The sequence below is a fragment of the Labrus mixtus genome, chromosome 11, assembly GCF_963584025.1.
Source record: "Labrus mixtus chromosome 11, fLabMix1.1, whole genome shotgun sequence".
NCBI classification, from domain to species: Eukaryota; Metazoa; Chordata; class Actinopteri; order Labriformes; family Labridae; genus Labrus; species Labrus mixtus.
The window spans coordinates 28,633,975-28,661,719 of NC_083622.1; the positions used below are offsets into that span (position 1 = coordinate 28,633,975).

The 27,745-nt window shown below is 41.3% G+C and overlaps 1 protein-coding gene across 3 annotated transcripts; it reads left to right on the plus strand.

Annotated features, from left to right (window-relative positions):
- dop1a (DOP1 leucine zipper like protein A) lies at positions 1 to 27,745 on the plus strand. Of its 3 annotated transcripts, none has more exons than XM_061051202.1 (38): positions 1 to 357; positions 3,169 to 3,364; positions 3,987 to 4,168; positions 4,272 to 4,442; positions 5,763 to 5,952; positions 7,075 to 7,173; positions 7,818 to 7,917; positions 8,545 to 8,654; positions 9,444 to 9,558; positions 9,706 to 9,826; positions 10,084 to 10,203; positions 10,756 to 10,873; positions 11,849 to 11,878; positions 12,861 to 13,127; positions 14,775 to 15,300; positions 15,881 to 16,164; positions 16,261 to 16,413; positions 16,554 to 16,654; positions 16,894 to 17,159; positions 17,311 to 19,441; positions 19,851 to 19,962; positions 20,185 to 20,367; positions 20,771 to 20,896; positions 21,193 to 21,327; positions 21,956 to 22,011; positions 22,154 to 22,258; positions 22,495 to 22,561; positions 22,685 to 22,829; positions 23,154 to 23,233; positions 23,805 to 23,914; positions 24,143 to 24,292; positions 25,002 to 25,063; positions 25,459 to 25,611; positions 25,921 to 26,057; positions 26,202 to 26,257; positions 26,357 to 26,521; positions 26,842 to 26,971; positions 27,148 to 27,745. In XM_061051202.1, exons 2-38 carry the CDS (start codon positions 3,227 to 3,229, stop codon positions 27,454 to 27,456), a joined length of 7,503 nt encoding a protein of 2,500 aa, XP_060907185.1. In that variant the 5' UTR covers positions 1 to 357; positions 3,169 to 3,226; the 3' UTR covers positions 27,457 to 27,745. The 3 variants fall into 3 exon arrangements, with proteins under 3 accessions (XP_060907185.1, XP_060907186.1, XP_060907187.1); XM_061051203.1 differs by having other exon boundaries at positions 8,572 to 8,654; XM_061051204.1 differs by lacking the exon at positions 11,849 to 11,878.

A 27,745-nucleotide genomic window follows, 5' to 3' on the forward strand; every position in this document is an offset into this window, starting at 1 on the left:
CGCTGCTGGTTGGACGTGCCGCTAATCTGCAGTGCAGTCTGGGAGCTGTCAATCGACTTGCTTTGTATCTCTGGCATTGGAAACTACTGACGCGCTCATCAATGTTTATGTACACCCAGCAGGACAATACTGAGAGGAAGGGAATATGTAATGAATAATTATTTATTGTTTGCTTCTGGAGCTCTTGTAAAGAGACGTGACTTGTAAGAACGGGTTACATCCGGGGCCCTGCATCTCCATCATATTAATAACCTACTAACGTTAGCTAGCCTGCTACTCATATTATTGACTCAGCCTTTTTTACCTGGCGAACCCGGCACATGGTTGAATGACATTGGTGGCCTATGTCCTACACCGGTAAGCTTTAATTTAAGCTTTGAGTTTTAATGTTAAGTGTCATGTAGCTACCGTTAGCTGACATCATCTCACCTAGCTAGAGACAGGTAGCTGTTAGCTAAAACGTAAGCGTTATTGTTCCTCTCTCAAACACTATATATAACGTTTATTACTCTTTATGACTATTCCTCAACTAAAGGTGAGTTTATAATTATTTTCTTAATATGTGTCTTTCATACAAAAGGCTAAAATGTCCGACAGGTAACTTTAGGCGTACCTGTTCTACCGTTACTGTTTTGTTGACACTGTGTCTTTAGCCAGCAGCAAAACTGACATCTGTTAAAAGTTTATCTCACAAAATCATTTTATCTTTAAGAATTAATAATAAAACAACTGCCTCTTTAAAAGTGTATTTCTGAAAAGTTTTCAAACATTGTCAAGAACATCCATCATTTTATCCATCATTGTACTACAGTCACTTTATTTATCTCATATTTACCTTTACAGTTATATTGTTTATATTAGTTCTGTTGTTCCATTATTCACCATGCACCTTATTAACTTATCATTTAGTATTTAGTATTTAGCTTACCTGCACATAGCTCTGTATATATTTATTTCTTGTTTACTGCACATAGTTCTGTTTACATCTGGTCACTACTGCACATAGTTATGGTTACATCTGTTTACATCTTTTAGTCCGATCACTGTCCATTTATATCTACTCTTTTATATTTTGTATTTTTTAAGTTAAGTTTAAGCTTTAAGTTGTATTTAAATTGACACTTTATATTTTAGGTTTAAAATGTTTCGTCTACCTGCACTGTTGTTAATTTACTGCTCTGTGTGCCTTTGAATTGCCCCCTGGCGACAAATAAAGTTTTTTGAATTTGAATTTGAAAGAACATGTTAGACTCCATATACTTTTCTGATTATCTGATATAAATACCTTTCAAGGCACACAACACTCGAGTAATAGCACCAACACTGTCTCCGGTTGAGCATTTAAACAAAGTCTTGTGTTTGAGTTTGTAATATTCCAAATACTAAATTTTGACTGTAAGATTTTCATTTTTACTGTAATGCATTGGTTTGAAATATCAGTTGTCGGTCTCATGAACTTTAACTTGTTAATATTTGGTATCAGTATCAGCTGTGAAAAAACAGTATCAGCAGACCCCTAATTTGTTGGCTTAATATCCTTTTAATTAACTATCACACTATTACACTTGTTATCAGGTAATCAGGACAGATAACATACAGATCATAAGATAGTCTCTTATTAGGTGTTTCACCTGCTAGAACGTTAACCTGTGTTCAACTACTCCATGTAATATTTTAGCTTGTCAGCTGTAGTTAGGCCTGGGCGATAAAACGACACTGAGTGTTTTCCAGCACTGTGCTTATGATCGTGAAATGTTCCTCTGTTCAAGCATATCTGTCATTTTCTGACAATAAAGAATTATTAAACATAGTTAACCATCTGGTTACTTCAACTTACACTCAAGAGCAAAAATAACCCTTTAAATGGGAAAGAAATGTGATTTGACATTATGATAATTATTGTTATCGACTGATATTACATTTTTTATAATCGTGATATCATTTTTAGTCACATAGCCCAGCCCTATCTTTAGTGATGCTGTGTGTCATAGACTAAACATTTCTGCACGCTAACTAGATCCAATTTCATATTGATGATGTTAGGAAGGCCATGTGATGTAAAACACCAAACACAGTTATCTCTCTCCTGTTCAACAGACACAGAAATCTGTTGCCTGAAATGCCATTCATCTGAAATACATGTTTTCCTGAAGGACTGCATTGTCGGAGGTACAGGAGATGCATTGTCTGATTCAATGCATGATGCTGAGTCCTCTCATTCTCTAAACTTTACAGATTTTCTTTTAACAAGATGCCTCTATGATATAGTAAGCTGGCTGTCTTTCTTCATTTCAAAACATTCAAAGCATACACTATAACAGCTTCTCAATGCTCATGTCAAACTTTACTCCTCCTGATTAGATAGATAGATATACTTTATTGTCTGTCCCAACAGACACAGAAATTCTCCTTTGACAAGACAATGGCTTTTGTCATTAACAGCTCCATCTTAAACACTCCTTAATGTATGCATTGTTTCTTTACGGTCAAGGATAAAGGTTATTTAACTTGCACTTATAATCTGTGATTTTTATCTTAGTTTTCTCACAGTCTAAGTCAGGGGTTTGATTCCCAGCTCAAAGTGTCCTATGGCAAGACACTGAACCCCAAAAAATGCTCCCACTGCTACGCCAGTGGCCTGTAATTGCAGTGTTTCCCCTACCATTATGTTAGGGGGGCGGCCCACCCCCCCTTGAAGGTCAAGTAAAATAAAATATATATATATATATTTTTTTTTTAAGATTTATTTTTGGGCTTTTTGTGCCTTTATTGTAGAGATAGGATAGTGGATAGAGTCTGAAATCAGGTAAATAAGTAATTTAAGGATACCTGATAGAAAAGGACAGCTGTCATTAAAAGTAACCCATGAACACCAACATTCCTTCAAGTGTTCGTGTCGGCGTGTGTCACACCCCCCCCCCCCCCCCCCCCCCCCCCCAACGCTGTAAACCTAGGGGAAACACTGAATTGTGTGTGAATTGAATAGTACTGATGGACAGTTTTGCATTATACATCGAAGTCACTTCCATCAGTGTGTGAATGTGGTGTTAATTTGTGAATTTGACATGCATTGGACTAGCTTTCAGTTGTCACAAGACCTGGAACGTGCTATACAAGTTCAAGTGTATCCATTCACCAAGTCCATTTCCTTTTTTGTCTTTATTGCAGGAGTGATGTACCTATGTGTGCCTGGTGTTTTACATTAGCATACTAACCACCCAGGAGAATGAATGCAGAGGAAGTGGAGCTGCTCAGTGACTCCAAGTACAGGAACTATGTGGCAGCAGTGGACAAAGCCCTCAAGAACTTTGAGTACTCCAGTGAGTGGGCAGACCTCATCTCTGCACTGGGGAAACTCAACAAGGTATGGATCAAAGTGATGATCACTGTTATTTTCTTCAATATTCAGATCATGAATATTTTACATGGTAACTCCTGGGTTACTCAGGATGAACTAAACATGCCACAGTCAGATTGATATGACGTGTTCTGCATCTAGATGTGTTTTGACTGGAGAGCATTTTAGTTGATGGTAAAATATTGAGAGGCCAGCATAGAAGACCAGTAACTCTAATGGGACAAGGTGTTGCTATCCAAAGTTGATTTATTTTAATTGTTAAGTTGCTCCATCACACAGAGAGAAACCGTGAGTGATCTGAACAAGAGGCTAATGATATTGCCATCTTGCCACTTTGTCAGACTGCTTTTTTCAAAGTTTAATCTCTGAACTGTTAGTCGGTAATTCCCTTGGCCTACAGAGTGGTTGTTTGTTTACCATTCTACCTTAATCTGTGTGGCTTTTAGGAAGGGGCACACATTCATTGCTTAAACTTAAGGGGTGTCTTCCATTTACACAAGGCAATAAACAGCATCAAACGACATTAATGCTGCACTAAATGCTTTTTTTTCTCAATAATATTGTGCTATAATCTTCAGTCTTACAGCACTAATACCTCATGTCTACTGTTCTTTACATCCTAATTCAGGTTTTGCAGAACAATGCAAAGTACCAAGTGGTTCCTAAGAAGCTGACGATAGGCAAACGGCTGGCCCAATGCCTCCATCCCGCCCTGCCCAGCGGGGTCCACCGCAAGGCCTTGGAGACCTATGAGATCATCTTCAAGATCATTGGTCCCAAGAGGCTGGCCAAAGACCTCTTTCTTTACAGGTAATCGTGTTATACCCCTTCCAGTGGCTAAATGTAGGCTGAGCAGAAAGCTTTCTGCTAGTATCAGATCTTGACAACTCTCATATCTTTTTCAACGCTGCAGCTCTGGGCTCTTCCCTTTACTCTCCAATGCCGCCATGTCTGTGAAGCCTGTGCTGCTGGGGCTCTATGAGACATACTACTTACCCCTGGGAAAGACTCTGAAACCAGGCCTGCAGGGGCTCCTGACTGGGGTCCTGCCTGGTCTAGAGGAGGGCTCAGAGTATTACGACAGGTGAGCCAAAGCGATGGAAAGAAAAACACTTGGAAAGATTATTAAAGTGCACATGTTGGTGAAAGCCATTAGAAGAAATCAGTTTATGGCATAAAGTAGGAGGGAATTGATTTTAGATTGAATGAATGATACATGAGATATATGAGTCATGACACACTAATGTTACAAACTCAAGACAGGGTGGAAGACTTCTGTCTTTTGTTGAGTCATAGTGGGTTTATCTCTTCAGACATGTTGATGGTTTATAAGAAATTAAGACATTTTCTTTAGTTTATTATTTGATCTTAGTATTGTGCTAGGCCGACTAACCAGATGATTCTACTATGTGAGAGCACATGATTGATCAATCAATCAATTGGTCATCAATCAAAGCAATATTTGTAAAACAGTTCAAAATTGGTTGTAGAACTTGTTAGGAAATACTTTTACAATGTTCACTCTCACAGGCACTAGAGGGCGCTGCAGTCACACCTTCTGTGGTACAATTGGCAGAGGGGGAAACAACATCATAGGAGCTCTCATGGCAACCTCTCAATTGTATATGTTGGGAAAGCAAAAAATGACTGATGACATTAATCAGCTGCATGAACGTCCCAGACAGATATTATATATGAGTATCACCTGTGCTTTTGCTGACATTGCAGCATAATTTTTGCAGTTAAAAAGGGTTTCTTGTGATAATCACTACATATCAGCCTCTGTCATCAGTGTGTAAATGGGGGTGAATGGGTAGGTGTAACCTGTGGTGTAAAAGTGCTTTGCGTAGTCAGAAGACTAGAAAAGTGTTATACAAGCTCAAGTCCAGTTACCATTTTAAAATATCTCCTGTCTTACCAAGCTTGATCACCATAGTGTCCCATCTGCTCCAAATGAGATTGAGATATGACGTTCATAATGAGGTATTATGAATAGGTACTGGGTTGAAAACCTGCTCATGTATTGGTAACTGCAAATGAAAGCTGATAAAGATCTAAATTGTTTAATAAACAGCAGCAAGTGATCTGTTTAAAGCATTGCATAGATTGAGCATTACTGGATGATATTTATATGACCCTCTCTCTCCCCCATGTTCTCTATCTATCTCTCTCTCTCTCACTTTCTCCCTCTCTTTTCTCTCTCTTTCATTCTGTCTTTCTATCTCTTTTTGTCTTTTCCTTTCACATTGTGCTGTTAAATGATGTTACATTTGGGAAATAAAACTCAGAAACAGAATTTACCAGTAGTCCAAAGTGAAATATAACCCTTGCATCACTGTTTGTTGCTAATGTTGTCACAGGTCAATTGGCGAGCAGGTTTACTGTGTCCTCTCTGTTTCCATAGGACCAACACCCTGTTGGAGAAGGTGGCTGCAGCAGTGGAGCAGTCCGCCTTCTACAGTGCCTTGTGGGGCAGCATCCTGACCAGCCCTGCTGTGCGTCTCCCTGGGGTGTCCTTTGTTCTGCTGCACCTCAATCGCAAGCTCTCCATGGAGGACCAGCTCTATGTCATAGGCAGTGACATTGAACTCATGGTATAAGACAGCACACTGAACTTCAAACACTCCATGCCATCATTTTGTTATCAACATTATCACATATATTGTGCTTTGATCAGCAGTCTATCAGATTAAAGGGATACTTCACCTGTTGAAACATGAATCTGTATTGACATTGGGTCATATATGTAGTAGAAATGTGAAATACATTTTGAAGTTGGTGCCTTCTTGGCCGAGAAAAGGCAGAAAGTGTCTTTTTGGCTCATCCCAGAATGCACAGCACCGCAGACCACTCTCACTAAGGTCCTCTATTTACAGACATATTTACTTCAACACATAAGGCCGTTTACACAAGTGATTCCGAGATTTCTTCCAGAAGGAATTGGCATAGGAAATTCCTGGCAGAAAACAGACTCTATGTCTGTGTCCATAGGCAAACAGTGAGAGCACCAACACTACCAGTCCGCCCCAGCTCTAGCCGGCTCCGGCTCCTCGTCCTCACTGCCGCAGACAGGCCGGCCTTGTGTCTCGGGTGCTGCGGCCGCTATTGCGGCTCGTAGAGATAGAAGACCTTCAAAATCCCCTTCATCCATATCAGCTTTTTTCGCCATTATCAGCTTTCTCCATAGAGCCTGTTAGCATAGCATTCCAAGCAATATGGTGGACGTTAAGTTTCGATTCTGGGAGTGAGGTCCCACCCACTGATCTGTGATTGGTCTGTAGCTTCAGTGATCGAAAATATCAGGAACTAGCGTTGTAGTTTCACCCTGCTAACCGCAACAGCCGCCGATGGCGCAATATGATGATATTTGCGTCACTGAAAGCTCCTTTTCAGACTTAGAAATACAAAGATTTCCCATCTCAGGGGAAAATGAGGGCAGGATGCACGACCATTCAAAAATACTATCAGGTTTCTAATGATACAAAGCTTAATGCTAATGAGTGAAGTATCCCTTTAAATATTTAAACATCAGTGACATTAAAATAGAATCAACTAGCATGTCTTAATTCTTTAGATTGTTTGCACATTGCAGGTTTAACTTTAAATACTGTGTTGATTTGAATGGGTTAATAGTGTTAAGTTGTCTTATTCTTATGTTCTACATTTTCTTAAATACATTGACTTGTTAAATAGAGGTGTGCGTCTGCTCTCACCAGGTGGAGGCGGTCAGTACCTCAGTCCAGGACTCCAGTGTGTTGGTGCAGAGGAGCACCCTGGACCTGATCCTCTTCTGCTTCCCGTTCCATATGAGCCAGGTATGAAAAGCTGTTCGTCTGAGGCCTGGCTGAAAGGCATTTAATGCAGAATGACAATGATGTGTGTATTATGTCCAACAATACGGTACATGGAGCATGGGTGTTACATATCATGAAGGACTGATGGAGAAGGATAATTGCTTTCTAAGCATTCTGCATCTTCAGGTTCGGGTTGAATGTCAGCTTCAATGTTTGCATGTTGTATGGAGTTTTGCCAATTGATGATATAGTAGTTAATGCAGGGTTTGCAGGGTAAGGGATACAAATTGATAAGAAAATAATTTATAAAAGACAGATTTGTATACAGACTAATAAAAGAAAAGAACTGCTATGTAAAATAGAATATGAGCAGAGTAATGGCCGCTTGGATGAACATCTGAATATGCGTCATTGACATTGGTTGTATGTTTTTGTGTTTGTGTGGTGACCAGTGTTAGGACTAACCCGTTACTAAGTAACGCCTTACTGTAATGCCACTACTATTTGTGGTAACTAGTAACAAATTAGTTACTTTCCAGATTCTGGACCAATAAGACTGGGACAGTGCTCTTATCTGACCTCTGCACTGTATGTGTGTTTGTTTGTGATTATTAGTGAGTATATAAATGAGAAAGAACCAATCGTTACTGTTGTGTTGTGTTCAGGCGACCCGCCCTGACATGATCCGGATCCTGTCAGCAGCTTTGCATGTGGTTTTAAGACGAGACATGTCCCTCAACCGCAGACTCTATGCCTGGCTGCTTGGTATGACACACACACACACACACACACACACACACACACACACACACACACACACACACACACACACACACACACACACACACACACACACACACACACACACACACACACACACACACACACACACACAGGCACTGAGATTCAGACCCAGCAGGATTTCCTCTAATTAAAGAATTTGAAAAATCAGGAAGTCAGGATTTTACCAACTCCTTCCTCTGTTGTGTATATTTTGTGATTTGAATAGTTAGAAGGGAATTGTAACTATTCAATTGTATGTCCATTTTTTCCTTCTGTGGAAGACACCAGTATCTGTTGTGGTCATTGTCTTTATTTATTTTTCTCTTCTTTGCAACTCTCTGTGGATGAACATGATGGTAAGTGTCTGCATGGCTAACAACTGTCACTGAAGCTTACTCTTCTCTTCAAAACAACTCAGAATATAGACGGCATTAGATCATTCTACATCTCTAGGAAAGCAAAAGGAGCAGACGACCTTCTTCTTCTTTAAAACAAAACCAGAATCAGAGTGGGGAGAGAAGAATAAGGAGAAGGGGATTAACTTTTTTCCAGAATGTACACCTGAGATGTTTTTATTTGATCGTAATTGTATGTCTTTGTTTTCTGAAGGCTTTGATAACAACGGGGTGATGACAGGCCCCCGGAGCACTCGTCAGAGCAACCCAGAGGAGCATGCTAGCCAATATTTCAACACCTTCTCTAAAGACATGCTTGTTCAGGTGAGCTCTTAAGTGAATGAAAAAAGTTTAAAGTAACACATGAAAAATGTTTTGTGTAAGCATGTGTAATATTAGATTCTGAAAAAATACCAAATCAGATGTTTCATTACAGCCAAGGAATATCATTATGGGGAAATGTGTGTGTGTGTTTGTTGAAATCTGCTGTACAATATTACTCCTCCTCACATCTCCCACATCCTCCCTGGGGTTTGCATCTATATGTTCTGTACTGTGTTCTCCTATTCCTGTAGACCTTTCCCTTTGAAGATAGCTCCCACTTCTCCTAAGGAGCGTTACACACACACTCACACACACTGACACACCATCAAACACACACAGTTGGGTTTTCTGTATTTTCACGCTGAAAACAGCCTTTACCCTCCTGGCATGTGTGCCCTGGTACTCCAGGGGTTGGAACACAGGGCACAAAGAGCGACCAGGAGGGGAAGTTTTGTTTTTTAGTGTTTATTTATTTATTTCATTTTTTTGTGTATCGCTCTACCATCTGCTCTGAGGTAGCTATTGGAGCTCCCTCCTTTGGGAGAAGGTTTATTCTACAGAGACCGTCTGTTTTTGGCTCCAGTCATTATGTGGCAGACGAAGCGTGAAACACATACAAAAACAAAAAAAATCAAAAGGGTTTGAAACCAAATTCTTTAAAAAAAAGCCTAAAAAAACAACAACTGTGTCCTCCCTCCACTGTGTCTAAAGTGACTTTGGAGTTTAGAAGTTTTGATCTCTGCTGTTATTAGATTGTTTGTCTGTGTATGTGTGTTTGTCCTTCTTTAGGCAATGGTGGGGATACTGCAGGGTAAGGCCCGAGGTGGAGAAGAAGAAAGCATACTCATGCATGACCTTAAGCCATTTCGCATCCTCATTAGTCTGCTGGACAAACCGGAGTTGGGTAAGCAGTCTTTCTATGTATTAACACATATACAGTCAGTTACTGTTGTAAATGGTTAAATAAGGATGTTTAACATACAAGCAGCCTATTACACATACTCAATGAAATAAATCCTCAGTTCATAACATCTCATATCCGGCTTTTCAGGTCCAGCAATCCTAGAGGATGTTCTGATTGAGGTGTTTCGAACTCTACACACGCAGTGCAGAACAGAGTTGGACCTCCAGAACCAGAGTCCTTTCAGCAAAGACCACACACACCTCAGCAGGTCAGTCCAGTCCCACAATTGCTCATCAGTGCCTTACAGACATTGGGTACCATACGATAAACTCAAATTAAACCTTATGAGCATAGTTTGGTTGTAGCATCATCAAAAAAGTTATTATCTAACTAATTTGAGTAAAATTTAAACAATAAACCGGTAATGTAAAAAAAATATGCACTTTGAAAAAATGGTTGACAGAGGCGATAGAATCTCATTACAAACCCATCATATCATCACACTAATGATTCCTTCTTCCTCAGCAAACTACGTGAGAACAAGAAGACAGCAGAACTGATCAAAACAGCCAACCTCCTCTTTAACTCGTTTGAGCCGTACTACATGTGGGACTACATCGCTCGCTGGTTTGAGGAGTGCTGCAGGTGTGTATGCAAAAACTCCTCAACGCATATACACTCAAATTACTACTTTTTAAAAAAACTTTATTTTATTTGTAAGGGACCATGTGCAATTAAAACATAAATGTAACAATGTAATGCATTTCGCCAGAATTAGCCTTCGGCTAATTTACATCTGCAGTCCATTTGCAGGTAACAAATAAAACATATAAGAACATCAAACATCACTCAGCAACAAATACAACATAGTAGTTTCATAGTCAAAGACAAATCAGTCTACAGTAAAGAGTCTAAAGAACAGTGGGTGACATCAGTGGAAACAAATGTTGCTTTGAGGTCACTCAAGTCTTTTTGAGATCATTATTAATTATCCAGAAGGAAAGGAGTGCAAAGCATGCTGCTGCCATGCAGCCTACCTCTTTTTTTTGTTGCGCTATACTTATGCTCAGCTCGTTACAAGTTATTTTCAATCAGCATTACAGCCATGATGGAACAAAGTGGATCCACAGATTTCTGTCATCATCCATAGTCTGCTGACCTAACCCCAAAACCCACTTACAAACGTCTCTGTTGCAGGAGGACTGTTAACAGCAGCACACGCGCACCACGGCATGCTGGGAGCTTAGATCTTCCCGAGCTGTCATTGGTAGAGTTCTGTCAGCTTGTGGATTTCCTGCTGGATATTGTTTCATTGGTGAGACTCCTCTCTATAGTCTCTGTCTTTCTGTCTGTCTTTGTATCTTTCATTTTTTGTTGTCTTCTTCTTTCTGTAGAATTTTCCTTTTTGTCTCTTTTTTTTTCCTTACATTTTTTTCTCTACCTTCCATGTTCCCCTCCTTACATTATATTCTGCTGTAACTCCACTATCACGTTTCTTTACATTGTATAGTCTTTTCCTTTTTTCATTCTTTTTCTCTTATAAGATTTGATTATTTTGCTTGTTTTTTAAAAATTTGTCTCCCTTTCTTTCCATTAATATTCAGTCCGTCTTCCTTTTCCTACTGTCATCTTCATCTTCATCTGTCATTTCCTTTTCTTCAATTTTTGTCTTCCTTCAAATTTGATACATTGTTCATTCAGCAAAAACTCTTGTCTTTAATTTTTTAACGTACCTCGCTTCCTGTCCCTGCTTGGGACACTTTCATCCCATTCTGTTTCTCACTCCCTCTTGGCTCTCACTCCTTTGTTTTCAATCCTGTGTTTCCTTCAAGCACACCCCATGACAAATCTAAATTTGCCTCCATGTTGTCAGATTTGTTGTCCTAAATTATTTTTGAAACCAGTTCTGAGATGCTTCACTCAGGAGGCGTGTGTGTGCACCCCGCTCTCCTGTGTCTCCTGTGTGAAATCTCTTTGTAGGTTCAAAAATTACGATTTTGTGTTTTCCTGCCAAAAAAATAGTTTGTATCCTCTTAATAATAGGCTTTTCTACAAAGAATTTCCAATCTGAGCAGGTTGGAAATCCCTCACTCCTTTATTACCCTGTTTGAGAGCTTGTTTGTGCGTGTTTTCGAAAGAGCGAGAGAAAGAGAACCTTGTGTTCTGTAATCTTGTGTGAGAGAAGAGGAAAGTGGATGAGTAGCTGGTATGTCTCTGCGTACCAAGTGTGTTGTGGCCTGTGCTCTGCTTGCTCCTGTCTGTTCAAACTATCTGCTCTTTCTCCTTGAAGCCTACTAGAAGCATGAGGGTAATCTGCCAGGTAAAGTACTGCTCTTTCCTGCTTTTTCACCTCACCCTGCTTCACTGAGGCTATGATAACATTTCTGCAACATCCTGCAAACATCCCCCAGGCCATCTGTATACCTGCTCTGCTTTGAGTGATCATTTCAGAATGAATGACTAAATGTCGTATTTTAATACATTAATGATCCAGCTGAAGAAGTGAGATTGTTAGAGTTTATTACACGTGGTGAAAACGTACCCTGGTTGTTTGGTGTGGATCTTGTGAAAATGAAATCTCTGCCCAGTGTGTATTTGTTTGCTGTTAAGCTTGCATGCATGTAGTTATGTGCTAATGCATTGCTCACATATTTGTAAGAAATATGACTGTTGTAATTGACTCCATGCTGTAATGCTCATTTTATCTTTCAGTTGTTCCTTTTTCTACCTTTTTTTGATTCATAAAAATGTGTTTCTTCTTGAAGTCAAAATATTTGCATAAAATACAAAAACAAAAAAATCCACCACATGAAAATCAACACTAAAGGTGCAAGATGTCATAAAACCAAATGTAAGGAAAATGAGGTTGCGTAAAGTAACGGTAATAAATTCAATTCATTTATTGTTAAATTGAACATCTTGCAGTAGAACTTGATCAAAGTGTAAATAGTAAATCGTTTGGGGGAAAAAGGGATGAATATATATATCTATATATAAGATCTATAAAACATAAAACCCCTTAAACTTATCATGACATTCATGTCATTTCGAGGTGTTAGCTTTTTCCCTTTTCCAACCACAGGCTAATTAAAATGGGATTATTCTAGAGGGTGTTTTGTATTTAATTAAAAAAACTGTATTACATAACTTATTATAACTATATTACATTAATTAAAGTTTACCACCAGACTCAGAAAAGTATCAAGTCTTCATTCTATTCTTATACTGTATTAGATCACTTTATGGCAGGAAGGAAGGGAAGCTTAGTCCACACTGACACCTGTTTTTCCTAACGTCTCCAGGAGACCTACATAGAGATCCAGACAGAGCATCTCCCTCAACTGCTGCTGCGTATGGTGGCAGCACTGACCTGTCACCTGCAGACTCTGGGCCTCGGAGAACTCACCCACTGCCTTCGTCTCTGCTCAAAGATCCTCAGTAAAGTACAGCCTCCACTGGTTTCTCCTCTGGCCCTCCCATCAGTCCCCGGGGCTCAGGGCCTGGCAACTTCCACTGGCAACCTCTCAAACTCAGCAAGAGATAAGAGCAGAGAAAAGGAAGACAAGCGGGTAAGGAAAACTGTCAAAAAATGTTCAAACATACAGTATTAAAGGGAGATCATTATGGCTATCAGAAGAGGTATTCATTCATTTCCTGCTACATCTTGACTTGATAACTTTAAATATGTTAAGATCAGAGGGTCAGTTGACTTAAATTGTCAGTAAAAAAAACAAAAACATTCACTTCCAAAAAAACAAAGTGATGCAAATCACTTTTTACTTTGAAAAACAGCCAGCCATCATTCTGTGCTTTCTCTGATCCTTTAAAACGCATTTGATAAAAGCATAGACCTTGAAATTTCCACAGTAAAAGCAAATCCCAGTTTGACCCACTTCCCCTACAAGTTACTGCCCAAAACTCCATCAGTGCACTCTCTGATGGTGTGCCCTGGTCCCTGAACAGAGCTCTTCCAGCTCTTGTTGCCTCCTGCTAGTCTCCAGCCCTGTGCTCATGCTGGCGAGTTGGTCCCATGACTGGCCCTGCCAGCCCACTCTCCCTCAAACATAAGGCATTTGAAAAGTTATTGAGAGCAAATGCTTCATATGGCTGTCCCAGTCCTCCTGGTCCCTGCCCAGCAGCCTGGTTGTTTAAGTGTTTATCGAGCTCGTTGAGTTGTGATAAAAAGTTCAGTCAGTCTTTCTCATGTTCAGAGATGGTTATGGCTAGATAGATTGGGTCAGGCCCAGGAGGAGTAGAAGAGAGGACGGTTAGAAAGACAGAAGATGGTTTAACCAACAGCTGAGCCCAGCTCGCCTTTTCTCTCTGAGGAAGAAGAGGAGTAGACCAGCCTGTGTTGCCTCCTGGGTGAGCCATCACCATTGGAGCAGAAAACATTCCACATACATCCCCTTATTACTGTAACACCCTCACATCCCCACCCCCACCCTTGAGGGATATATAGAGAACATGCTATCTAATGTGCCATCTGAGGCTAGGCTTCAGAATGTATCTGCTGCCTCTATCTAAATACATCCAGGGAAGCCATCAGGCTCAGAGGCTTCTTTAGACAAAAAAATATGTGAAATGAAGTCTGTCAGTCTGTCTGCGGCAAGATGCTAGCCTGGTGTGCAGTTCAGGGTACACAAATCCCTCATGGGAAACCCAACAGCTGTGTAGTGCACACAACTGTGCAACGGTGAGGTTAACATGTTAATAATAAGCACAAGTTCTCTATCTGATCTAAACTACATCTTAAACCTTGAACAAGCTGCTTGACCCGCCATTAAAGAAAAATTAGACCGTTTGAAAACACATTTTCAGAAAACAGGTGTAACTACTTACATTGATGAATGATGATTATTTTTTTATTTTGAAGATCAGTTCCAGGTTAAACCATTTCCTGCATGCTGGCCCACTACAATGAAATATTGGGACATTTAGTTAAATAGAGCCTACATTAGGGTTGTATATTTATCATCTACTCTATTTTAATAAAGAAACAGAGACATGATGTCATGATTATTTGTTAAAATAAAGTTGGAGCAACCTTGGGGTATCATTGTCACAAATGCTCAGTGGAAACATACAGTCTGCAAGTGGACTTTCCCTGGCTTGCCTGTATCTTCAGATCCACACACACATTAACTCATTCTGTGCTCCCATCACAGTTTGCCGAACTTACTTCATGAACTTTTCTATGCTCCATCCTCCTGCAGGCTTTGCCCTCTACTCTGGAGCCACCTGGCAGTGGGGAAGTGTTTGAGGATGGGGAAAACCACCCAAGTAGTCGCTCTTCAGAAAGTGGCTTCACAGACTTTGTCCAGTACCAGGGTGATGGCCCTGAGGATTCAGAGCGAACTCCTCATCCTAACCCAGCAGTCAAAACAGGCCGCCGCTCTTCAGGCCCATCTCAGACCAAACCTTTGGACAAACCAGTAATGCAGTGCTGCCTGGAGCATTTCCAGCTGTTTCTCTCAAGACTAATCAGCTTATATATTACCCCTGGGCAGGGACATAAAGCTGAAGCTGAAAGAGGTGAAGTAATGCAGTCAGGTACTCTGGTTTCAGAGGGCTCCCAGCAAAGCATTCAGATGGAGTTGTGCTCAATAACAGGGATGGTCCAGAGGGAGTTCGTTGCTGCTTTCACTGCTGCCTGCCAGCTCTTCCTAGAGTGCTCCAGTTTCCCTGTGTACATCGCAGAGGGAAACCTTAAGTCCTCACCCCCACAAGAAGAACAGTTTGGTAAGTGCCCAAAACAATAAGCTTTTTTTTTTCAGCAAGTGCTATGGTAAGCAATTGTTTTAGTGTTTAAATTTAAGATTTTAAACTCTTACTCATCAATTTAAAGCCCTACACAGACTTGCCACCTCCTACATCACAGATGGACTCATACCTGATGAGCCTAGTCGCTGCTTTTTTTATTTTACCTGCAACTGTCAACGTTCTTTGATTGTTATATTATTTGAAGATTTTACTGGTTTAGCTGTTTTTTTATTTTAATGTTTTTATATAACCTGACAGCTCTGGTCCTGTGCTCAATATATTGATATTAATTATCAATTCAATTAATTCATTATTCAATGAATTATCTTGTGGTGTAAAGCACTATGTAACTGTGTTTTAAAAGGTGCTTTATAAATAAATGTGCTATTACTTTATATGTTTGAAAAAAGTACAAGACAATGTGCTGCATTTACTGTAATGTCATGATCAGTGGGAAGACACAAAACATGTCATCTGTAATGGTTTGGGTCAATGGAATATGTACCATCTTTTTTAATATATTTTCTTGATATATACATTGAAATCCTTTGCTCTACAGACAGCGAGCAGGTCCGTCTGCCAGTGTGGCTGCAGACGCTGATGGATGCATGCTGCTTGGCCAATGACTTCAGCCTGCAGGGTGTTGCCATCTCCCTGCTTATGGACCTCGTGGGACTCACCCAGTCAGTTGCCATTGTGACAGCTGAAAGTGTGGCATCTGATGGCAGTCCTGAGTCCACGCAGCCCATGAGCCCCAGCCAGGGTCGCGTAGCTGTTGTCATCAGGCCACCACTCACTCAGGGAATCCTAAAGTACATTGCTGACAAGACAGACTTCTTCAAGGTAGAATCCTCCTTTTGGAATATAGTTGAACTATTAATTGGCTTATAATTTAAAAGTGTTGTTTATTTTCAGTGTTAACCTCAATCTTGTTTCTAGAATGTTGCTTTGATCTTATGGGACCAGTTGAGTGAGGGGACACCTCAGCACCATCAACGCAGCGTGGAGCTCTTCTACCAGCTCCACAACCTGGTGCCCTCCTCCAGCATCTGTGAGGACGTCATCAGCCAGCAACTCATGCACAGAGACAAGGTTTGTTCCGTTAACACTTTACATCCCAGACAAACACCCGAATATGACACACATAAAATAACAGCATGCACCCCTTCACTTAGTCTGTAGACAGATGCAATGTGTCAATAAAACTCACGCAGATGTGACTTTTTTCACAGAGAGTACGGCTGGAGGCCCACGTGAAGTTCTCTGTGCTGTGGCATTTGACACGTGATCTTAACATGACCAAGTCCTCTCCTTTTAATCGCACATTTGACAGGTATGCAAGTCCATGAATTATGGTGCTTTAGTTTTTTTGAAGGGACTTCCATATACAGATGAATCCTCTACCAAGTGCTTTTAGTGTGATTCACTATCATTTTATTTTGAATCTTTAATCTGCTCTGTGTTTTATGTCTGAAGCTTGTTTAATATGCTGCTGCCTGTCTTGGCCAGGACACTCTTGAGGTTATCCTGGTTAAATACTTTTGAAATAAAAATCTTTTTCTTGGTCCTCAGGTCTCTCTTCATCATGCTCGACAGTTTAAGTTATTGGGATCCATGTACGAGTGCTGTTGGTCGGGGTTGGCTGAATCAGGTCCTTCAGAGGCATGATATTGCTCGGGTATTAGAACCTCTTCTACTCATCTTGCTGCATCCCAAGACCCACCGAGTGTCTATTCAGAGGGTACAGTCCCAACGCCACTGGGCACAGGTCTTCCCTGAACCATGTAATCAGGAGCCATCAGAACCCATGTACACTCGGGACTCTGGCTTTTCTGACAGTAAGGAGCTGCTGATATTTCTTCTTTCAAAGTTTTACTTGTAGCTTCTATGTATTTTTGTCCACTGGCCTTTCTTGGGTCTTTTTAATAAATACATATTGAATGTGCCTGTTTATATTCCTCCTTTCATATTGTGTCTTTCTTCCATTAGACTTCAGTCACATCCATGGGGAGAGGGTGTCACAAGACGAGCTCCGAGGCCTGGCGATTGGGGAAATGGAGCCTTTCTGTCTCACTGTCAACCCCTTGAGTGATAGTCTGTCCTTACTGAGCCTGAGCAGTGAGAACCTACAACTAGCTGGAGAATATCAGCCTGCTGACCAGCAGGGGGAGCCTCAGAGCTCTGAGTCTAGTGTTTCTCAATCATCTACAGTGGAAATTGGTAGCTTTGAGGAACTAGAGGGTGTCTGCAGCACAGTCAATGGTTCAGACCAGCAGCCTGGTTTATCAGATGAAATCTCTGAGGACTCTGTTGAGGAGGCTGTGTCCTCTGTAATCAAAGAGCTTATAGAAAGAGTTTTGTGTTTAGTAGAAGAGGATTCCCTTGACATTTCACCTCCTCCAGAAAACTGGCCCCAGACCGACACAGACAGCACATCTTCAGATACCTCAACAGGTCTCCGTCTCGACTCTGGACCACCTACCGTCTCTAACCACCAGACACTGCCTGAAATGCTTGCTGGAGGAACAGTGGAGTTCTTTTCAGGTACACCAGCTGATATATCTGCAGAGGAGCAGCACAGAGAGGGCATCACCCGTCATAGTTCATCACCTTCTATTGTCACATTGCCAGACTGTTCAAACCCAGTCACCCTTGACCACAGCTTGCATGTGGAAGACTCTCAGGCCCGTAAACGTAGCCATAGCAGCACCCAGCTAAGCCTTAAAGGGAAGATCATGGAGAGGCTTGCAGACAAATCTCCAGGAGCAAAGCCCAAAATCAAGAAAACCAAGAGGAAAGCAGATGAGAGGCAAAAGAAGTTGACAAATCAAGCTGAAAAACTGCGACCTCCCAGTATTTTCTTCGGGGACAGCCTGGATCTGGAGAATTGGTATAGCTGCGGGGAGGGAGAGGTGTCAGAGATTGAAAGTGACACTGGCTCACCCAGTGGGGGCTCTGGTGTAACTGTCGGGGGTGCTAGTGTCACAAGACGCAGATCATCCTCTGCCCCACCTCGTTTCAACATCCATCCTCTCTACCAGCATGTCCTGCTCTACCTCCAGCTGTACGACTCCTCACGCGCCCTCCACGCTCTGTCAGCCATTGCAGCAATGTTAAGATCCTCTCCCTCGGGGTTTGTAAGTGCCATGTCCACCACCAGCATCAACAACACCTACACTCCACAGCTCTCTTTGCTTCAGAACCTCCTAGCCCGTCACAGGGTCTCTGTCATGGGCAAAGACTTTTACTGTCCAATCCCCCAGGATTCACACTCACACTCATTCCGCAGCGCCATGTACCTGGAGATCATTATTTCACTCTGTCTCTACTTCCTAAGAAGTTATTACTCTGCCCATGTGGCAGCGGGCCCTCAGGACTTGGCAGGGAACCGGGCCATGCAGTTGACCAGTGTAGAGGTCTTAACTCTTCTTTTTAGTGAGCTAGCCAAAGTCACGGGTGGCTCTGCTAAAGGCTTCGCTAGTTTCATAAGCGATGTGCTCTCAAAGTGCAAAGTTCAGAAGGTGGTCCTCCACTGCTTGCTCTCCTCTATATTCAGTGCTCAGAAGTGGCATGAGCAACAGTCGTCAGGCATCAACGTGGCTTCAGTGGAGGAGGGTCTGTCAGAGGACAGTGTGATCAACCTGTCAGAGGACCAGATAGACAGCTGCAGCGCTGTCCAGTCTCAGCTGCTCAGACTGCTGCAGAGCCTTGTTGTTCTTGAGCATAGAGTCCTGGTGCCAGCTGATGAGGGAGGAGAAGGAGGACCTGTGGGGGGTGTTTCAGGAGGTGGAGTGACAGGAAGCAGTGCTGGGGCCGGATTTGAGATGTTGGGTGGGGAAGTAGAACATGTAAACCCTCAGCAGCCAATGACTTCCCTGCAGTACCTCCATGGACAGCCAATCACAGCGCAGGGTATGTTCCTGTGTGCGGTGATCAGAGCACTGCATCAGCACCACACATGTAAGATGCATCCTCAGTGGATTGGACTCATCACTGCCACCCTGCCATACATGGGGAGGGTGCTGAGGAGGGTGGTGGCTTCAGTCACCCTGCAGCTGTGCAGGAACCTGGACAACCTTCTTCAGCAGTATCGCTATGAAATCGGGATTACTGACACCAGGTATTGACTTCTGTATTGATAGTACTAATGAGTGTCACTATTATAAAAATCTTTCAGGAGTAGTATAGTTTATTTTTGTCTGCGTTACAATAACCCCCACAGAAAACACATAATTAATGAATACATTAGAAATATAATAAATGTGGGGATTAAACAAAGAAATATCAAATAAAGTTCAACTGTATGCATTTAGGTGTAACATGCAGAAACAAAAGTGATATAAAACAGCTTATCAAGCAGTAAGCCACTAGATGGCACTCTTAACCAAAAGATGCTATAGCACTCTAAATGCATACCATATCTCTGCTGTGCCAATTGTATTTAAGATTCTTGATTTTCAGATTTAGTATAAAACATTTTTAAACATTTGTGTTGCTTAAACTGCATATTCTTGCATGGTTTTTTTTAGACCGCAGTGGATGGCTCTTTGCATCCCTCCTGACCTGATTCTGACAGTTCTGGAGGGGATGACAGCTATCATCCATTACTGCCTGCTGGATCCCACCTCTCAGTACCACCAGGTGAGGGCGCCAAGCACTCATGGGTTGCACTCTTTCATAACTCAGTCACTATTTATAATCTCTAGAAAAATCTTTTCTTCTGTACAGCCATTCTGAGCTCTGGCATACTTCTCTGTTATTGATATGACTTGCAGATGATTTGTACTAAGAAAGGCATGATTTTACCCTTTTTTGTAACAGTTTTAAGTACTGACTGTTTTTTTTGCATATTCTGCCTGTCAGTTACAAGTGAGCGTTGACCAGAAGCACCTGGCTGAGGCTCGTTCAGGCATCCTTTCCATCCTCCACACCATCATGTCTTCTGTCACCTTGCTGTGGAGTGTCCTCCATCAAGCAGACAACTCGGACAAGCCAGCAGCTGCCTCTGCTGCCTCCACTTCAAATATCAACCTGGGCTCCACTAAGGTAAACCAGGACTTTTTCACAAAATTATATTTTCTTCTGCAGGTCTTTGCCAGTAAAGCAATTTTGAGTGTTAAAAAAAATGTTCAACACTCAGCTCTGTATATTCCTGTTTTGGCAGACGTTTGTCTACAGGTGGTTATGTAATTGTATGAGATAAAACAGTGATTCATATTTTCACAGAATATATTTTAAAATCATTACAGGGCAAATGTCCAAAAACCTGCTCAACTTAATCTAAAAAAAATATTTCAATATGGGCAGAACTGCTTAGATTCAAATGATGTTGTAAGACTTTTTATTATTATTAAGGGTTTTGGTTTACCATTGACAAGATGGATTCTGTTTATATTGTTAGTTATCAGCTGTTCAGGTCTAACCTAACTTCCTAACATCTGTCCTGAAGAACCTCCGGCAGCAAATATTGGAGCTGCTAGGTCCAATCTCCATGAACCACGGTGCTCACTTTATGGCAGCCATTGCCTACGTTTGGAATGAGAGGAAGCAGGTAAAAACTCCAGTCAGGAATAAGGTGAGTGTTTTAGAAAACTGCGTTCCCACTGATTTGTTGATTTTAGTTTGTATTATCTTGATGCTTGCAGTGGTCAGTGTTGCTTTTTGTGACCTCACCCAGCAGTGATGTCTCAAAGTAGTGGAAATCAAAGACAGGAGTGGTGGTGGTGTTAATTTCAAAGTGAAAAATAAGAATAGCAAATATGTTTTCTTGAGTCTTTCACAAACACTGTTCTTAAAAGAGATGCCCAGACTCTAGTATGTTTGTTTTTAGATGCACTGTTTAAATCAAAGTATATGAACCGTGTCTCTCAGGTGATTCCTCTAGCAAGTGAAGAACAGCTGCTGCTGGTTGAGCTGGTCCGTTCAGTGAGTGCCATGCGTACTGAGACCGTCATGCAAACTGTCAAAGAGGTCCTGAAGCAGCCGCCTGCCATAGCAAAGGACAAGGTAGGTGTTTGATTTAAAAAAAGTGTAATCATATATATATATATCTTTAACAACAACAAAAACAAAATAATAATAAATACTGTTATTGTTAGACACACTTACCGTACATAGACCTGAAAGAACAAACAGGACAGGATAGACATGCATTATTGGAGAGATGTCAGAGTGAGGGGCTTGCACGTGGACTGGTGCTCAGAGCAGTTGGGGGTCTGTGCCTTGCTCAAGGGTATCTCAGCTGTGCGCAGTGAGTGAACTGGCATCTCTCCAGCAACCAGACTTGAACTGGTAAACCTCCAGATCCCCAGCCTGATCCAACAGACTTGAGCTACTGCCGAGTTTCTTCAAACTCATTGATATACTGAAATACTTTGATCTCCATCGATTTCCCTCCAGGTTTTAAATCTGTTATGATTTGTATCATAAATATCATTAACATAGATGAAGGGAAACAGTAAGGCTAAATGTCTGTGATGTTTAGTATGTTATTTTAGTCATGCCATTAGGCAATATATGAATTACAAAACATGTTTAGGTGAGTATGTTTGATTTTCATTTTTCTTTAAGGCACAGACACAATGTCAATTAAATGATTCATGACATTGTGTTATTTCTTCACTGTTCCCCATAGAAACACCTTTCTTTGGAAGTCTGTATGCTTCAGTTCTTCTATGCCTATGTCCAGAGGTGAGTCCACTGCTGGCCCACACCAGTGTACATTCATATAATAAATCTTAATGAACTTCATGTAAAGGATGCCATTATTACTTTTTATGTGCAGAGCCTCTAACCTCTGAAACATTACATTATATTCATGTCTCTGTCTCAGGATCCCTGTGTCCAGTTTAGTTGATAGCTGGCCATCTCTGCTGGCGCTGCTGAAGGACTCGGTACCATTAGGCCTGCCTGCCCCGGGACAGTTTCTTATTCTAGGGTTGGTTCCTCATCTCATCTCTTAATTCTTTTGTACAGTTATCGCTATATCCTCACAATATCTGGGGGAACAAAAGTAGAACTACTCTTACATGTATCAGTAATGTGCATGTTGGTAGGTTCCTCAAAGTTTTAATCTGAATTGATCTCTCTGTTGGGACTACAGTGTCCTCTTCTTGCACATGATATTCTTTAACTTATTGTACACATCTCTCCCTCTCTCTTTGTTTTCTGCAGAGTTTTGAATGAGTTCATTTTGAAGAATCCCAATCTGGAAAGCAAGAAGGACCAACGGGAGCTGCAGGTGATTACTATTGCCACCTTGAATTCAATTCAGCTCTCAACTGATTCTATTGTGTTGAATAAAAAATCATCATATTGAACCTGATTTTTCACTAAAGTAAGGTAATATTTCCTCTGTATTCAGGATGTGACCCATAAGGTGGTGGAGGCTATTGGAACAATTGCAGGCTCCTCTCTGGAGCAAACCACATGGCTGAGGAGAAACCTGGAGGTGAAGGCTTCCCCTCAGATAGTTGTGGATGGAGCCAACCTGGAAGCCGATGTAGAAGGTGTGCTGCTTATAAGTGTTAATAAAGACTTAATAATAACTGCTGTATAAAACAGCTATTTTCATAAAAACACAAAATCTAGAATTAAGGCATTGCTTCTATGTTTCAGTTGAGAGTGAGCTTAGGCAGCTTGGATACTGACAACAGTTTATGTATTTGTGTTCCCTGCAGTCTGTATTATGTCTGCATTATAAAGTATCAAATGAAAACAGCTTGATCAAGAATGAAAAATAACCGTAATATGTTGCATGTTTCAGCATGGCATTCTAGGTATCTGGGCTACGTAGCTGCTACTACAGTATGTTTGCTTTGTGTGTTCTGTAGATTTAATGCTCACAGTGATGGAGGCCTCCAGCTTTACTCCATCAGTGTACAGCGTTCATGCCCTCACCCTGCTGGCTGAGGTAAAACTTTCATATCTCTGTGTTTCATAACTGTTGTGTCTCAGGCCATCAGTCAGTGACCCGGCAAATAACTTTGATTGTGAATCAGGATTATGTCTAACTGCTCTCCCTCACATTTACTAGCAATGTTTGAGCTTGTTGCTCTCAGGCACAGCCCTGCAATGCACTCACACACTCCCACTGACATCCTTACAGCTGATTTACGGCTCCCTCCCCACCTCTACTTCAGTTATTATTAGTGAACCAGTAAGTCAATCTGCTGCACTTTGTGGAGCTGTGAATGAGCTGGGCTGTGCTGAGCAATTGAAACTTGTAGATAACTTTTGCCACCCAGGTTATTTAGGCTCAGTGCTGAGCTTATTTTGCTTCTTTGCTGTTAACAGATTATAGATAGATGTATTTATGCAGGTAATATATCTTCACTATACTAAAGGTCAGATTGTCTGTTGCTGTTTGGTGCAGTTATTTACTCTACATAATATGTCATTTCCAGCGAAGGAATTAAAAAAGCTCAGAATTTAGAGATGGATGCTTTCTTTCTGACTCTTAAGTTCAATGGTTTATTTATCAGGTGCTGGCTCATCTGTTGGACATGGTGTTCTACAGTGACGAGAAGGAGAGGGTGATCCCACTGCTGGTTAATATCATGCACTACGTAGTGCCCTACCTCCGCAACCACAGGTGGGGATAAGCATCTCATTTCTTATAATTTTTTTCAAACTTTAGGGTCTTTAAGATTTTTCCTGAAATTGAACATCTTAAATTTCCATCACATGAAGGTGAGACACATGACATGTAAACATTTTCATGTTGGGGAGTGAAGATGAAGTGCAATGAGCTGCCAGTTGTGAAAACAACTTATCGCTGGTCATATTGCAAGATTGATATGTTTCCTGTTTCTCCTGGCAGTGCTCACAACGCCCCCAGTTACAGGGCCTGCATCCAACTGTTAAGCAGCCTGAGCGGGTACCAGTACACCCGCCGTGCCTGGAAGAAGGAGGCCTTTGACCTCTTCATGGACCACACCTTCTTCCAGATGGACTCCTCCTGCGTCAGCCAGTGAGTAGGAGTAGTAGTGTGTGGGAGAGACTGGTGGTTTGAACATGTGGCCTAAGTGACACAAAGAGAGGAGGGAAAAACATTATCAACACTTTACATACATACATTTAAGAAAGTATGATGTTCAGTTGATTTTTGAGACAGCTTGAGTATGACACTCTGTTGTAAAAAAAAACAAAAAAACGTTTTTGACCTATTTATCAACTACATTTGATTTGGTGAGAAGTCATTTTCTAATTTAAACATTCAAATAGTAATACATGTGTAAGTGAAACACTAAAGACTAACATGTGGACATATTGTAATATTACATACAGAATGTGCACAGGTGAAGGCAGTGTTTCCCCTACCATTATATTAGGGGGGCGACCGGCGCCCCCTGCCCCCCCTGGAGGCCAAGTAAAAAAAACAAATAGATTTATTTTTGGGCTTTTGTGCCTTTATTGTAGAGATAGGATAGTCGGAAATCAGGGAAAGAAGTCATTTAAGGATACCTTTCCTTTAAAAGTAACGCATGAACACCAAGATTCCTTCAAGTGTTTGTGTCGGCGTGTCGGCCGAATTCAAATTCAAATGTAAATGCATTGAACCTATATTGTCTTGTCTATATTTTCTTCAAACATCATTTTGGTTTGGGAGATTTGAATGCCGGATGTAAAGAGGCAGTCTTTCTTTGTATGTTGAATGTTAATACTTTCCTCTTTTTCAGCTGGAGAGCCATCATTGACCACTTGATGACTCATGACAAGACCACATTTAGAGACCTCATGAGTAAGCTTCACAATTAATTCTCAATTATGAATAAGTGTAGATGTTGCCACTGGGTGTGTTTACAGACGATTAACCTGATCTTGGTCTGCAGTGATTTACACTTATCATATCTCGCCTAAGGCCGTAAAGAATCTGAATCCTGCAAATCAACTTAACCAAAATAAGCCTTAACATTTCCACTTCAATTCAGTCCATAGCTTATACAAGTTAAAAACATAGTGTAGTTTGAAAGGTTTAGTCAACTCAATGTTATTCATATCATAGAACACCTTCTATAGTTAGACATTCAGTTCAGGAAGGAATAGCTCTCTTAAATCACAGCTTTCATTAAAGCTTGTTATCAATTTGACGACTGGCAGAGACAACGAACAATGTTTTTGTGTTCTTCCCTTCAGCTCGGGTGGCTGTAGCTCAGAGCAGCTCTCTGAGTCTCTTCACTAACAGAGATGCTGAGCTGGAACAGAGAGCCATGCTACTCAAACGGCTGGCTTTCACCATCTACAGCAGTGAAGTGGACCAGTACCAGAAATACCTCCCTGACATACAAGGTAAGCAATACATACATATACTGGACACGTACCAGTGTTTTACATACACTGTATAACACAGCAGAAGCACCCTCACGCTGAGGGAACATTTTATACAAACTCTCTGCTTTGCTTTGTGCCTTTCCCATGTATGAGCCCCCTAAAGATTACCAGACAACATTGTTTTAATTTAAGTGAATTTGAAGGTTTGTGAGATGAACTGAAAACAAACATGTAGTTACTGCCACATTAAGACTGACCTTATCTCAGTTCAGCCTCTGTAGGTTTATCTTCACTGAGCAGATGGTTGAAATATGTCTTTGTTTTCAGAGCGTTTGGTGGAGAGCCTGCGTCTACCTCAGGTGCCCATCCTCCATGCTCAGGTGTTCCTGTTCTTCAGAGTGCTGCTGCTCCGCATGTCTCCTCAGCACCTCACCTCACTATGGCCCACCATGATCACTGAACTGGTAAGAGCTAGACCTCACTGACTACCCTCTTTGTCTCACATTCTGTACCCTCACAGGTCTTTCTTAACTCTTTTACATATGAGACAGTTTGACACATAAACTAACTCATGCTCAATCACACATTGTATATCTGTTTTCCTGCAGGTCCAGGTGTTTCTTCTGATGGAGCAGGAGTTGACAGCTGATGAAGACATATCAAGGTACTTTTTCTGTTGATGTTACTAACTGGATTGCAGCAGCATAGAAACATCACAAGTTACTTTTTTCAATGATGAATCATCCTCTTAACTCCATTATAGGACATCAGGGCCATCTGTGGCTGGGTTGGAGACCACCTACTCTGGTGGAAACGGCTTCTCCACCTCATACAACAGCCAGCGCTGGCTTAACCTCTATCTGTCTGCATGCAAGCTCCTGGACCTGGCCCTCGCCCTTCCTCCTGAGAGCCTGCCTCAGTTTCAGATGTCAGTACAAAAAAATCTGGAGTAATAAAAGTCTTGTCACATAAGTGGGTTAGGGAATCATTAACATTAACATCAAATTAACATTTGTTGAAATTTCCAAATTTTCCGTGCATACCTGTCAGTATTTTGAATGACTGAATACAGCAGGGATCATTTGCAATGCCAATGTTAAGTGGAAGAGATGTCAAATCTCAATGTGTGAAGTGAATATGAATGAACCTTTGATTGAGATATTTGTATTTCTATCTGCAAAAACTCTGACTCCTTGTTAAAAGGTTACAAATTGTGTAATTTCTGATTGAATCCTTCCTCATTTTCAGGTACCGCTGGGCTTTCATCCCAGAAGCGTCAGACGATTCAGGATTGGAAGTGAGACGTCAGGGGACTCACCAGAGAGAATTTAAACCCTATGTGGTCCGACTGGCCAAGCTGCTGAGGAAACGAGCTAAGGTATCTCTCCTCCGTCTGTCTGCACGAGGTTGTTAAATGATGGAGACAAATGACTTGTTTCTCTCTAAAGAGTGTGTTGAGCTTAGTCCATTTCATTCTGTCTGCTCCCTCACCTGAAGGAAGGCAAATTAATTTATCTACTTGAGTAATTAGTTATCCGTTTCCCTCTCCCTTAGAAAAATCCAGAGGAGGACTGCTCCACTCGAACCCTGTCCTGGGAGCCAGGTCACCTTATGCTGACCCTCTACGTGATCCGCAGCATGGAGCAGCTGCTCCCTTTCTTTAACCTGCTCAGTCAGGTGTTCAACAGCAAGGCCAGCAGCCGCTCAGGCCCCACCTACTCAAACAACCCTGCAGACGCCTCCTTCCCTGGCCACAAGGAAGGACACAAACTGGAGAGCCAGAAGGTGTTCTGGAGCCGAGCTCGACAGAACATCGAGGAGATGGTAGAAAAAGACTTTCTAGAGGGTCTTATCAAGACGTGAGACCACAGAAGGGGGAGGGAGAATTAACCCACAACTGATCAACACTAGTGACAAACCTCAACTTTACATTAAAAAAACAATGGAACACAAATAGGGAAAGAAGTTTGTACATGTTTTGTATTTATAATAATTTTACTTTTCAGAAGCTATTGTATTTAATTTTAATTATTTGTATATACGGAGCAGCTTTGATGACTGACTTTTAACATTTCATGTAAGTCCTTCTGGACAAAGTGAAGATGCTGTGCCATTCCATATCCATGTGACTTAATAAAGATTTTTAATGGGA